The sequence below is a fragment of the Hipposideros armiger genome, unplaced genomic scaffold (assembly GCF_001890085.2).
Source record: "Hipposideros armiger isolate ML-2016 unplaced genomic scaffold, ASM189008v1 scaffold_138, whole genome shotgun sequence".
Taxonomy (NCBI): domain Eukaryota; kingdom Metazoa; phylum Chordata; class Mammalia; order Chiroptera; family Hipposideridae; genus Hipposideros; species Hipposideros armiger.
In genome coordinates, this window is record NW_017731488.1 from 1,861,166 (window position 1) to 1,875,622 (window position 14,457).

The 14,457-nt window shown below is 43.5% G+C and overlaps 2 protein-coding genes across 4 annotated transcripts in view; one reads left to right on the forward strand and one right to left on the reverse strand.

Moving 5' to 3' along the window:
• Positions 1–7,672, forward strand: part of MTFR1L (mitochondrial fission regulator 1 like) — a 12,053-nt gene extending 4,381 nt beyond the window's left edge. For 2 of the 3 annotated variants that reach the window (XM_019650200.1, XM_019650201.1), the window contains exons 4-7: positions 1,928–2,037; positions 2,262–2,473; positions 4,080–4,401; positions 6,686–7,672. In XM_019650200.1, the coding sequence (XP_019505745.1) occupies positions 1,928–2,037; positions 2,262–2,473; positions 4,080–4,401; positions 6,686–6,791 (750 nt within the window). In that variant the 3' untranslated portion in view covers positions 6,792–7,672. The remainder of the gene's footprint in view (positions 1–1,927; positions 2,038–2,261; positions 2,474–4,079; positions 4,402–6,685) is intronic. The other variant, XM_019650202.1, reaches the window with a different exon arrangement.
• Positions 7,673–7,681: 9 nt separating this feature from the next.
• Positions 7,682–14,457, reverse strand: part of AUNIP (aurora kinase A and ninein interacting protein) — a 30,217-nt gene continuing 23,441 nt past the window's right edge. The window contains exons 3-4 of the mRNA XM_019650199.1: positions 11,323–11,458; positions 7,682–9,720 (exon numbers count right to left, since the gene is read on the reverse strand). Of these exons, the coding sequence (XP_019505744.1) occupies positions 8,867–9,720; positions 11,323–11,458 (990 nt within the window). The 3' untranslated portion in view covers positions 7,682–8,866. The remainder of the gene's footprint in view (positions 9,721–11,322; positions 11,459–14,457) is intronic.

Consider the following 14,457-nt stretch of genomic DNA (forward strand, 5'->3'; position numbering starts at 1 on the left):
GGTGGGGATGGGGGGTTGGTGGTGGTGTGTGTGTGTTGGGGAGCTTTCCCATGACCCAGATGCCCAGTTATCCAGAATTGCCTAAAGGGCATGAGTTGCCTAGCTGCCTCAAGCATCAGATACAAAGGGAAGCACAGCTAGGGAGTATGAAGGACTTTGGATGTTGCTCCCACACTTGGTTATAACCCTTCCAGTCCTTTGGCCGGATGCTGCTGGGCAGAGCTGATTGAGGGCACAGGCTCCCAGAGCAGGAGTATATGTGAGTAGAACAGGCAGACCTCAGACATACTGCAGGTTGGGTTCCAGACCACCCTAATAAATCAAGTAGCGCAGTAAAGCAAGTAATCTTTTTACTTGTGAGGGGGTGTTGCCTTCAATTTTTAAAAAACACAACATCTGTGAAGCTCAATAAAGTGAGGTATGCCTGTATCAGTAATACCAGCTGACATTTACTGAGCATATACTATGTGCTGTTAACTCATTTAATTGCCAATAGCAGAGTGTGCTCCGGCTAATCAAAGGAAGCTCCCCCTCTAAATAGCCCATCTTAGTAGTAACTCCTGGGTCAATGGGAGATCACTTCTCTCCTGGGAGACCAGGTTTCTATCTAAAAGTGAGAGCCATCAACTCCTGGACCACCCACAAACAGTTTGTAGCAGAAACATCTGAATTTAACTCATGTATGGGTGGGTTTTTTTAGAAATAATCCCTGGATCTCTATTGTAAATTAATTACCTTAAGTATTATTTAAGGAAATCTTGCTGATTTGTTTTAAATTTACCCATATAAAAATAAAATTATTGAAAGTAAAAAGGAGTAAGGAAAATAAACTGCCTATAATCACATTGCCATGACACAGTAATTATTAATGTTTTGTTGTAGTTCTTTTCCATCTTTTACTAGATGTATATTTTTGCTTTTTGTAATCTACTCAATATATGATTGAATCTTTCTAATTTCTCATTTAACATAGTATCACTCAGCCTCTCTGTTCCCTGGTTGCTGTTCATTTGGGTTGAGGGGCTATTTCAAGGAATCCTACTATGATTTCTTTTATATAATTAATCGTCTTTTTTATTTAAACCTAAATATTCACATTATTAAGTTTGCTTAAAAGAAGGTTGCTATTAACAGTAGATCCCAGTTAGCTAGAACAGTTTTGTGAAGAGCTGGCCAGAGGAAACCTACTGATAACAGATTACTGACATACTTGCACCTGTATTCTCACAACCAGAGGGCAAGACACTCTTAGACAGTCACCATCTCTGTTAAAAGGTAATTCTGGCCAGGCCCACTGAAGACCCCTTGGCTCTAGCCAGGGGTCAGTAAACTTTTTCTTTTAAAGGCCAGGTAATAAGTATTTTAGGTGGGCTGTAACCGTCTTGTTACAACTACTCACTTTTGCAGTTATAGTTTAATAGCCACCAGACAACACATAAGCAAATGGGTGTGGCTGGTTTTCCAATAAAACTTTATTAAAACAGATCCCATCCCTCCTCTAGGCCACCCTGTTTTGCTTGGAGGATACAACAGCCTCATAACTGGTCTGTTCACCTTCCTGTCCATGTCCCACACACATGGCAGTAATCTTTTAAAACCTAAAATCTGACCCTTACTTACAATCTTCCAGGGGCTCATTATTGGTCTTCGAATCAAAGCTCCTCATTTACTTTCCAACCTTTTGCAATACCCCTGCCACCAATCCTATACAGACAGGATTGAACTAGTACAGCCACGCTGAACTATCTGTAATCCCACAAATTTTCTTGCTTCTGGCCTCCTATTCAAGCTGTTTCCAACCAGGAATCCTCCTCTAGGAAGCCTTCCTGACACCCAGTGCTGGATTAGGTTCCCCTCGTGTGTATTTTGTCCAGTCTGATTGTCTCACGGCAGTAAGTGTTTGTTGATGAAGTCTGTTTCCCTCCAGACCCTGCCCAACATCTCTGACCTGTGTCTGAGGGATGTGCCCCCAGTCCCTACTCTGGCTGACATCGCTTGGATAGCTGCAGATGAAGAGGAGACATATGCCCGGGTCAGGTAGCTGAGGCAACAGCCAGTCTGCTGGGGAGTAGGGAGCTTCTTCCCAGATGAGGGGGCAGGCAGCAGGGAGTGTGTGAGAGGCTGAGGGCAGTAGGAATGAGAGTCGTGGGCTCCGAGGGGAAGCAGAACCTGGCTGTTCCCCTTGTAGGAGTGGGTGATGGGATTTCAGAAGGGGTGCAGTGGCCAGCTGCCTCTGATATACCTGTCTTTCCCTGGTCCAGGAGCGATACACGCCCCTTGAGGCATACCTGGAAGCCCAGCCCTCTGATTGTTATGCAGCGCAATGCCTCGGTGCCCAACCTGCGCGGGTCAGAGGAGAGGCTCCTGGCCTTGAAGAAGCCAGCCCTGCCAGCCCTAAGCCGCACCACAGAGCTGCAGGATGAGCTGAGCCACCTGCGCAGCCAGATTGCTAAGATAGTGGCAGCTGACGCAGGTAGGAGCCCGAGTCAGAGCCTTTCCCCCTGGCTTTTGGACAGGATAGGGGAAAGGAAAATGGTGGTCCCTTGTTCAGGGACACTTGGGCCAGGGCTCTGGGGTTGCTCAGAGGCCTGGCTAGCCTGTAGTCCTCCTTGGATGGTTTCTGTCAGCCATTGTGAGCTGGTTTGATTAGGAACAAAATCTTCACTTAACCTGTGACCCCAAGCAGATTCCCTCCCTTGGCCACAAAACTAACACCCCTCTGCCAAGTGTCTTTAAGATCACATCTTCCATGAGCCCTCAGTGTCTTCCTTTTCAATACTGGAAATAAGCATCCTCTTTAAGCACCTGTCTTCCCTTACCTTGTCATGTTTACCAGAGGCTACCTCTCCATCCCTCCACTTTTATGTCTGCAGTTAAGGCAGAACCCCTGGAAATGGATGGGAGTCTGCCTTCACCAGTTGGCATGAAATACCCATAGGTGGCTCTCTCCTGAGCAGCTCAGGGTTTATCCATCCTCATGTTCCTCCTATCCTCATTTCTTTGCTCCTAGTTGACTCAAAGTCACAGTTCCCAAACCTTATCAGTTGGTAATACACATGAAAATTATGGTGTTCTCTTTGAAATCTTCATGTATTTAATTCCCTCATATGGCAGTTTTAGAAGAACTGTACTTGAATTTTCTTTTTTTTTTAAAGATTTTATTGGGGAGTTGGGGAAGGGAAACAGCCAATTTGTTGTCCTTCAATCTTAGTTATGGAGGGCGCAGCTAGCTCAGCTCCAAGTCCAGTCGCCATCCAGCTACCCATCAGCAGCTTAGGGAGCTCAGCTCAAGGTGCCGTGTTCAATCTTAGTTGCGGGTGGGCATAGCCCACTATCCCATGTGGGAGTCGAACCAGCAACCTTGTTGTTAGGAGCACGTGCTCTCACCAGCTGAGCCATCCTGCCACCTGTTGGCAGTTCAGTGACAGCTTCGCTCGGGTGCAGCTCACTGTCCCATATGGGAATCGAACCATCGACCCTGTTGCTCAGAGCTCGCGTTCTTAACCAACTGAGCCACTCGGCTTTACTGCATTACCTTTTTGTCATCTAAGAGACAAACTAAAGTACTTGATGAAAAATCAGTATTTTAGAAACTTAAAAATTGAGGAAATTCCATTAAATTTGGGAAACGAAGACTGTCACCATTCTATTTTTGCTGCAGCGTGCTTCTTCCAGTCACTGGTGGCATTCAAAATAGGGTAGTCAGAAGCATGAGGCCAGTTAGAGAAAAGGAGAAATTTCAGCCTTGGTTCTGTCACTGCTGTTTCAGTCTGAACAGGGCTGTTACTCCATAGCTCATTACAGAATGAGAGCGTTTAGGACCCAACGCCTGATGGGGTAGGTTTTCCTGCTCCCCTGGAACACTGAAGAGCACAGTGCTTGTACATCTTCTTGAAATCCTGAGAGGGAAGGGTAGTGGAGGAAGCCTCCACCCGCTTACAGTTACCCATTCTGGGCTCGCCCAGGATGACATGGTGTTAGCCCAGGAAATGAATGTTTGGTAGGCAGTGCTTGTGAGAAGATATTACTGCTGTATTCTAGCCCCAATGTCCATCCATGCCTATTGTTTTCTCTTTCAGCTTCGGCTTCATTAACGCCAGATTTCTTATCTCCAGGAAGTTCAAATGTCTCTTCTCCCTTACCTTGTTTTGGATCCTCATTCCACTCTACAACTTCCTTTGTCATTAGTGACATCACCGAGGAGACCGAGGTAGAGGTCCCTGAGCTTCCATCAGTCCCCCTGCTTTGTTCTGCCAGCCCTGAATGTTGCAAACCAGAACACAAAGCTACCTGCAGCTCGTCTGAAGAGGATGACTGCATCTCTCTGTCCAAAGCCAGCAGCTTTGCAGATATGATGGGGATCCTGAAGGACTTCCATCGGATGAAACAGAGCCAAGATCTGTAAGTACTGATATGGCGCTCTGGTGATCTATGTACTCTTTAAGTCACCTGTGACCAATGAGCTAACAGACAGCACTTACATATTAAGGCCTCCTTAGTAGCCATGAGTTAATTTGTTAACAAAGCTTGCTACCTGCTCACTAATGCCCCCAGGCTGCAGTATGAGGAAGGAGCAATACTTTACATTTGGTTGGGGCAATCTAATCCAACCAAATGTTAGACTAGTAGGAATTTTATAAGGAGGTTCATCTAATCCCACTTCTGTATCCCAGGAGGCTACACCACCTCAGCTCTCATATTGCTAAGTAAGTGTTCCCATGCCCCACCCTTCAGACTTGGGTTGCAGAATAATTATTTTAGTATCTCAAATCGGTAGACTTTTGGTGGAAGAATTTCATGAATTTGGGAGTTTCTGCTTTCAAATACAGTGGTCAGTCTATTATGCAGACCAACCCTGCATTTCAGAGATTTGAGAACAAGTTACCGTATTTCCCCATGTATAAGACGCACCCCTTTTTCGAAAAATTTGGTGTCTAAAAACTGGGTGCATCTTATACAGTGGTTGTAGATTTTTTTTTTTACTTGCATTTCGCACTTGGTTTGTGTGTGTGTGTGCGCGCGCGCGCTTGCTTATACAACCACTGTATAAGATGCACCCAGTTTTTAGACCCCAAATTTTCCGGAAGAGGGTGCATCTTATACATGAGGAAATAACGGTAGTTCCTAAATCTGGCTGCCCATCAGAATTGCTCAGATTTGTTAAAAATACACCTTACACGTACTAAAGCCAAACTCCCAAGGAGTGGAGCTCTAGGTGTTTCTGATGGGATCATGAGAGAATTGGGAGGAATACCTACCTTGAGAAACTCATCCAGCAGAGAAGCCCGAGAGCTCCAGCCCGATGAGTAATCATCTTGCAGTGTTTCTCCAAGCGTGGTCTGAGCTCTGCCTGGGACTAGCCAGAGGCGCTTGTTTGCGGGTTCCTGGGCATTGAAACATTTGTTTGACGTCCAGACCCCAAAGGCCAGAGTGTGCAGCTGTATTTGTTCATCTCTATTAAAAGCTCTTGTGGGAGGTGAGGGCTCTCTCTCTTGAGTTGATGAAGTTCCTGTTAAAGGGAAGGTTACTCACCCGTGCAAGGATCCCTTTCTGTCTCTGGCCCTGTTTCCCTTTCTTTCATTGCTTCCTGGAGTCGATCCTTTAGGGAAGTTACTCTCAGCGTCCATCTCTGGCCCTAGCCAGGCTCGTCTTGGTCATACCCACAGTTCTTTGGTCTCCTACATTCCCAAATTCAGCTGCTGCTGCTTTGGGGCTGCACTGAGGCTTTTTCTTTTGGTCAGTATTTTATAGGTTGACTCTCAAACTCTTTTACTTGCCTCTTGCCCATATTAGATCAAACTCCTCCTCCCACTTGTGTCCTGGGACCTTTTGTCCCTGTTAATAGGAGCTAAGTTAATGACTAAGAATGGGAAAGTAAGGCCATCACAAAAGGTTCAGAAATATGACAGACTGAAAGCAATTACTCTTCCTTTTGCTTTCAAGACTTAATAAACATTCTTGGCCCTTATATCTAGCCTAATGACTACTAAAATGCCTTTATAAGGTATGTATAAGTTTACTAGGACTTCAAGCAACTATTTTCCAGGTATCTAGGACACTTTTTAATGCTGCATCAGGTAATTTGAACCTACCCCAATCCAGAGTTGGTTTTATTCTCACAGGTCTCTTATGTGAATGTTTAACTATAAATTCTAGATTTCTTATAAAAGAAAACCTCACAGTCCCCCTGATGGGAAAACATGATAGTAGGTACCCTCAGCATACCTTTTCCCTGGAACTAATAAAGATCAGAATAGCCAGGAGTCGTTAGTCATGTCCCTTGCTGACCTGAGGAAATGCTACTAAGATAGCACGCAAGTGGGAGTAGAAGCTTAGCCACCACAGGCCAACTCTTAACTGGTTGGTGGCCTTTCACTTTGCCCACATTTTATGGCCATCTCAGGAAATAGTAAAGCATTCCAGTTAAGAAATGAGCTCTGCAACCAGCTGGCTTGGTTTTAGACTCTGGAGTCACCACCTCCTGACTGAGTGACTAGTGACTTTGGGCAACTTTTATAACCTTTCTGCGCTTCAGTTCCTCATCTGTATAAGAGGATTGTCAGAGCACCTACCTCATCAGATTGTGAGGATTAAATGAGATCGTATTCAAAGACATGGAACACTGCCCAGGAAAGTAAGTACTCAAGAAGTTATTAAATGATTAATAAATTTTTGTTGTGTCTAGGAATCGGAGTTTGTTGAAGGAGGAAGACCCTGCGGTCCTTATCTCTGAGGTCCTAAGAAGGAAGTTTGCTCTGAAGGAAGAAGATATCAGTAGAAAAGGAAACTGAAAGCACTCAGCTCTGCAAACTCAGTCTCATGCTCCTGGAATCCCTTCAATAGCTGCCTTCCTCACAGCAGATGTTTCTGCCTCAGAAATTTTCTGCAACAGTCTTGCCGAAAGCTAGAGCTTGGGCTGGATTGTTTCCGTACTTCAAACCTTTGCAGAAGTTAGGCCTGTTTTGAGTTGAGAGACTTTTGCAGGTAAATGTGTAGGTCGGAATGTTTCAGTCTAAAGGGTGAGCTAGAAGTTTCTGGTTTTCCCTTGCTCCTGTGTGAAAATAGGTCCTGAATGACTGACCTCACTGCATTAGACCCCATAACTGGTCTCACCGGACACTTTGTGCCCAGCTGTCACTCTCAGCAGCTTTCTTGCATCAGAGCAGAGAGGAGGGGACTCTGAATGTTTATGTACATGATCACAAGGCAGGAAAACTCTTATGCTGCTTCATCATAAACCGACACCAATGCTCAGCAATCACCCTCTCCCCCATCCAACACCCAGATGTAGAGGTTGAGCCTCCGGACCAGCTGACATTTGGGCTGCTTCTGGGAGACCTGGCCTGTTTTTTTCTGAAATATATTTTGTAATACTGTACAACCAAATCTACCCTCCAAGGCCCTGGAGCCTCATTAGTTCCACTGATGAAAATTTTCTCTTCCATGGACTTTAGTTTTAAGCCCAGCAGGAAAGAGAAATAGGGAGGGAAAAGAGAACACCACCTTTCTTCCAGGCCCTCGACTGCTCCTTTACGTTGGGCCAAGGTTTGTACCTGCCACACCATGCATGACTCAGACGCCCTCAGGTCCCTTTCTTTACGGTATGTATCCTGTGTGTGTTTGGGCTGAAGCACTACCTGACATTAAAGGAAAGATTTGGAGATACATTGCACTTGCTGTGTTCATCTCTGAGCTGTAATCACCTGGTCTCCCCCACGGGTCTAGGATTCCTGTTCATTTTACAGTATTGACTTTCACTAATCCTGCCTTTCCCCTCTTTCCTTCTAAGGTGCGGCCTTTATAAGAGAACTTCCCAAAGGACCCTCTTGTCCCTTTCTGTAGAGATTTTGCCCTGAAGCAGTTCCATCTTAGAACTTGCAAGCTTGCCCCACAGGCTGTTTAAGCCTCATAGTACCACACTGGCAGCATGGGAAACTGCTACCTGATGGATAACACCTTGGGTAGAACATAGGCCACATGAGACTCCCCTGTTCAGATCGCACCCAGGGCAGTGACGCTTTCACAAAATGGTAATATTTTAATTACCATGAGAACCAGCTTTGTAAACAGTTTTATTTGGACTCAGTTTTACAAAGGGAGTTCTCTCCCACCTTGTAGAAGAGTGATATAGTCACAGCAAAATTGTTATATAAATTCTAAAAAATGTGCATTTCATAATAAAAAATAATTTAAAAAAAGATTGTTATATAGCTCAGGCTTTTTAAGAGAGATGTTTAAACATAGTACATAACTTTAAAATGCTGTAAAGTACCACAAAAATAAAATCACAAAAAAATAAATACAAAGGCCACCGTTCTACCTTCTACCCCCATATACCCAGGTTAGGGAGATTTGACTTATCACTCAAAAAAGTGTCAGGAGTAATGGTCCCAAACTTAGGCTGAGTAAGTATTACAGCCAAGATTAAAAGGATACACATCTATGAGAAGCAGTGTTCCAGGAAGGCATCTGAAAGGGCATAGGTGGCCCCATGCTGGCCAAACAACAGGCTCTAGTGGAAGGATAAGTACCTGCTGTTCCTCCTCAATGCTCACCAGACTCACACAGGGACTCTATCAGCCACCTCTTCCTCAGGGAAAGGCATGATGCCAGCCATGGTGTCTCAACAAGTGTCACCACCTGCTTTCTTTACACAAAGTGCTCAATAACATCTTCATCCCACACCTCCCTCCTAACCAAAAAGTGTCACCACCTGCTTTATTTACACAAAGAAGTGCTTAATAACAGCTTCATACCATACTTCCCTCCTAACCAAACACACACTCCCCAACACACACCCCCTGCCAAGATATTTTCCTAAATCTGTCATTTCAAGGTACTTTTAGAACCAAACCCTCAAAGACATTTAGACTTGGTGTCTGATAACTTGATTACCTTCAGAGTCCTCGGTAAAGAGCAAATCAGGCTGCAGATTTAACTGAGAGGGCCTATCCTGCCACTGAGCCCACGGGCTGTTAGGAAACTGCTCTAAGCCCTGATAGTTCCGACTGTTAGTTACATCTCTGAAAGGAGCTCTAGAGGTGTGGGCAATGACGCGCTGGCCCTGAGAATCCTCAGTGAAAAGCTGACTCCAGGAGTCCCTGTCATTCTTTTCACCATCCCAGGAAAAGACAGGAACAGCACAAGAGCTTTGTTTCACTGCTGCTGTGTTTTCTCCACTCCAGGGATCCCTGTATGTTTGAAAAAGGATGGGGGCCTGCCTATTTTCTTTGGCTGACACCTTTTCCAATTTAGACTTCAAGGACTGATGGCCCCTGCCCCCAGGTGGTTTACTGCGTCTCTCCATACCCTGACAGTTATTTTTCTTAGATCCATGAAGCCATTCCCTCTTCCGGGAAGAATCTTTCTCTCCCTCCTTTTGGTCCAGCAAGCAAGAACTTTCCAAGTCCTGGGTGAAGGAACAAGCCAGTGGGTCTTGACTCTCTCCAGCACAGACTAAGGTGTCAGGCTGGGACAAAGGCATCACAGTCAACAATGGGGTTCCCATTCTGTGGTGGCCAGAAGCCTGGAGGGACTGAGGAGAAAGCCCAGCTTCCTGGATGTCTGCAGGGGTTGAAGTGGATAAAGGGGGTGCCACAGAATCATCTCCCAAGCCCTGGATCCGATGGTCTAGCTGGGTTGCATCTTTCTTAGACTCGCTGTTGGTCTGACTTTCTATATGAGTTGAAACACTCCTCTGATCACCACCATTTGTCTTTCCTAGTAAAACAGACATGAGCAAATATTATTCTGCAGGAAAGCTGCCCTGAGCAGGATTTAGCTGGCTCTTTCTGAAATCAATCATCACTACCTAGTTGCACGGGTCTCAGACTCTTCACATGCGTTTGTAGCCGGCAGTCCTGCTTTCACTGTTGTCTCCTGAACAATTCCTGCTTTCGATCTATTTTCTCCTGAACGATCTTTCTAAAACACACATCTTATATTCCCCATCTCCAATATACGGATGCCTCCCATGACCTACCTAATAAAAGTCAAACACGACATATAATCAGACCACAGCCTACTTTTCCAACTTTTTCAAATGTGGGGTTTGTTTACCATAGGGCACATCAGTTTTGCGTTTGTCTTTCATTAAATGTGCTTTCTGCTAAATAGTTACCCTCGCCCAAAACTCCTGGATATTATCTTTTGAGAAACATTCTCAACACACTATTTTTGTAAGGCCTCAAAGATCACACTGACCATCCAATTCTGAGAAACCTGGTGACAGTGTGAAGAAGGCAGGTTCCCCACTGCCAAACATTTTGTGGTAAAGAGAGTAAAGACACAATTAGATGCTAAGTCAATCAGCAGGAATGACAATAATCAACTACTAGTGTCCAACCTGTCCCATTTTGTCAGGCATAGAATGGACCCTGTTCTGCCTTAAGGACAAATGCCATGGAATTCCCACTCCCCTCCAAATTATTCCAAGATCTGTTGTAATTACAAACAAACCTGAATTACTGATTTCCTCTTTCCTTCTCTAAGAATTACACTGCAGAAACTATATTTTATGAAAGAGTTCTCGATTTTGCCTAAGAATTCAATATAGACTGTAGAGTAGACGAGAATTTTGAAATATACTATAGAATATACAAAAATCTTGAAATTTGAAGTGGAATTTTGAAATGGAAAATGTTTTTGGAAAAATAAAAAATCTGTCCTTGTTAGTTAAAGCAAAAGGATGTTTAAGTTTTTGTTTTGGGTAGGGAGAGTGCATTTTGAAGGTTTATGCAAAGCAATCCTGGGACTCACACCAGGAGTTAGTGCTCCCCTCCCAACACCCTCCAACTGGCAGGAACCCAGTTCTGTAAGCCCTGGCCTGCTCCAGGACAGCTGGTCCCCTGAAGTGGGACATCCCAGCCAAGAATAGTCAAAGGATGATGAGATACAGCCAACTTTGTGCCAACCTTTCTAAGAAAAAAGTGTCATTGAACCTTGACTAATTTGAAAAACTTCATACAGAAATATCAATTATCCATTAATCTTATACAGACCACTCACTGTGACCAATCCAAGACATATACCTAACTAATGGCAAGTCAGCTCCCCAACTCCCAAGTATACCTTTCCTCACTGTTCAGGGAACACAGATATTTAATATTAGACTGAGCAAAACAGAACCAGAAAAGTATGTTTGTAAAAGCATGTATATACTGCTCTTCAAAAGGGGATGATTTCTTGTGTTTTATAACCTCTTCTAATAGGTGAGCTAAGTTTCACACAATGCACTGGTGTCGCCACTTATAAATGTTCCAGCATGGGAAAATCAATGCACTCCTTTTTGCTCCCCATGTGCTCCCAGACAGGTCACCATACCTGGCTGCGAGGTGAAGAAGGAAACAATGTTGGTCTGCCGAACGCCTGCAGGTGGAGGTCGTCTTTGAGTGATCTTAGCCTCTCTCTCTCCAGGAAAAAGTGTTAGCATTTTGGGGCTTGACTTGATTAAATGTGTCTGAAAATGGAGAGAAAAAGAATAAGAGAACCTATTAATAACAAAACAGCTGCCAGACAGAAGAAACTTGGAACCACTCTGGACCCTGTGGGCTCCACTCAGATCCTATATTCTAGGTAGTTTTTGCTGGGTGTCATCTGCCACCATTTCCTGCCATACTGATGGTGTGCTTTTCTCACATTCCAACTATATAGCCCTATCTTTCTGCTTCTCCATGGAAATCAGGCTAACGAAATAAACAGGCTTTGTTGAAGGGATTCTGGGGATAACGCTCTCCTTTATAGTTAATGGTTCTACAGCAGCAGTTGATGCATTTTGATAGTTTTCATTTTGATAGTGGTTAAGAGTATGACTCCTGAGTCACAGAGCTTAGGTTCAAATCCATCCCAATTTTACCACTGCCACTTAGTAGCTGTGTGACCCTCTTCAAGTTGCTTAATTTCTGTGTCTCATTCTCATGTGAGAAATGAGGACAATAACAGTACCTATAGCATAGGGCAGTTAGGAGGATTTGGTGAGTTAATTCAGAGAAAAGGTTTCACACAGTTCCTGGCACACAGATAGTGTTCCGTAGTAGTTGGCTGTTAGTAGGACACAGCATAAGTCTTATTCTTTTCATCTCAGGCCCCTTTCTACTTTAAAGTATGAACGGGAAGATGGGCCAAGAGGATTTGGAAGTGTCAACTTTTATAACCTCATCCTTATTTAGTGTGATTTGTTTTTGTTTCTATTTGTTTGTTATGGAATGCCTGAGAAGTAGAGAAAATAGGATTATATGCAATTCAATTTGGCTGTGAAAGCCCAAGAAGAAATGGAATTTGCCAATATTCATGCAGCAAGTTGGGAGTAGGCCTGAAACCTGAACCCAAATTCTAGCCCAAAGTTGACTCATTTCATTTTTACATTTGGAAACTAAAATGTACTTAAGTGATTAAAAGAAGAAGTCCTGGATATAAAATTCATACTTTGACTGGTATAGAACCTGCCCTTTCACCATACAAAACTAGAAAACTGGGTAAGATACATGAAACAACTAATTTTAGACAGTGGATAAGAGTGCAGGACTGACCCCTGAAAAGGATTTTTGAAAAGGAAGGCAAGTGAGGTAAGCCCTGTGACCACCCTAGTTTTCTGCTTGGAAGCTCTTGCCAGGCTGCAATGTATATATAGAGTACCCAGGCAGAGCACCACAGTCTTGATGAATTGAGTAAACTGATACTGGAATTTGAGGAAGCTGATATGGCTGGGATTTGCAGCATAGAGAACTACATCCAAAAATCTACACAGAGATCTCTTTAGTCTATTACTAACTTACACGTGTGTTAGGTGACACCCCATGGGGCCAACGCCAGGAACTGCAAGCTGAACAATTCCCAGAGCTCACACAGGGCTGGGATAGTTCTAACCAGAGTAGAGGGACCTCCTTGAATACCAGGGGCATTCAAGAGAGTTCTCAGAAGGATCACACCTTAGAGCTAAACTAGCCCTAAAGCAAAAGCTATTCCAAATCCATTTTGACAAAGCTTAAAAGCAAGTATTTAAAGTAGCAAGCTGATTAGCCAAGTAACTACCTACCTGAACAAATTTCAGTCTTCTTTAAAGACAAAAAAATCCAGATACCCAACAATGTAGGTCTCAAGATGCTAGTAGCATGCCGTAAAAAATTACTAGATATGTAAGCAGAAAAATAGCCATAATTTGGGGGTGGAGAGAGAATCAACAGAAACTGACCCAGAAATGTCAGGGATGACAGAATTAGCAGACAAAAACCTTAAAAGTTACTATAAATATGCTCAAGAATTTAAAGGAAAATATGAAAATGAGAGAAACAGGAGGTATGAAAAATTCACTAGATGGCTTAACAACAGAGACTACAGAAGAAAATAACAGTGAACCTGAAGACAGCAATATTAACTATTCAAAATAAAGCAAAGAGAAAAAGTGAAAAAGAAAAAAACAGTTTTAATGATCTGTGGGGTATCAAGCATACATTAATTAGAGTTCCACAGAACAAGGTGGAAGAGGGCAGAAAATATATTTGAAAAAATTCTGGCTAAAATTTTTCCAAATTTCATGAAAACTACAAACTGTAATAGATAGTCTATCAAAGATGGCCAATACAAGATCTCCCATTTCACATCCTCTTCCTATAATATGGCACGCCACTCCTCCCATCAAGTGGTGAGATCCATATTCCCTCACTTGGGAAGAACTTTGTCAACAAAGTATGAAAGAAGTAACACTACATGATTTCCAAAACTAGGTCATAAAAATGCCTTGCTTTCTTAAGATGCTCACTCTTAGAACCTGGCTACCATGCTATGAGAAAGCCTAAGCAGGCTTATGGTTCTAAATTTTATGAGACACACATCTTAGATATATGAAATCATGTTACTATGCAAAGAAGTATTTGAACACCTGTACGCTAGTATTGGGAATATAGTGATGAACAAAACATATTGTTTCTGCCCTGGTAAAGCTTATAGCTTAAGAGAAAAAACAGACAAGCTAATAATAAATAGTATTTAAATTACTACAAGTACACTAGGTCCCACATAGAAGACTTACAGATTATCAGATAACAGTAAGACCCCAATTAGCAAAACAGTTGGGAATAAAGCTTTTTACCAAATTGGCCATACTTAGTAGTAGGACATTCCTTCCTTAGGTCAGAGTGATGTCATGAGTGATGTTGCCTCAGTTATCTCAGTGGAATGTTAAGGCTCTGAGTGAGAACAAGTCATCTGGAATTGAGAGGGGCCCAGGTAGAAGTCCTTCAGCAGATTATCCCTACTTCAAAATAAAGGCAGCTCCAGTGTATACATTACACAGTATAAGAAAGCTGAATAGGGCCGGCCGAGTGACGCGATGGTTAAGAGCTGGCTTGGGACGCCAGAGGGCCCCGGGGTTTGGATCCCACATGTGAGGGCCAGTGACACTGCCCTCCACAGCTAAGATGCTGAACAACAGCTCAACCTGGAGCTGGGCTGCCGTGAGTT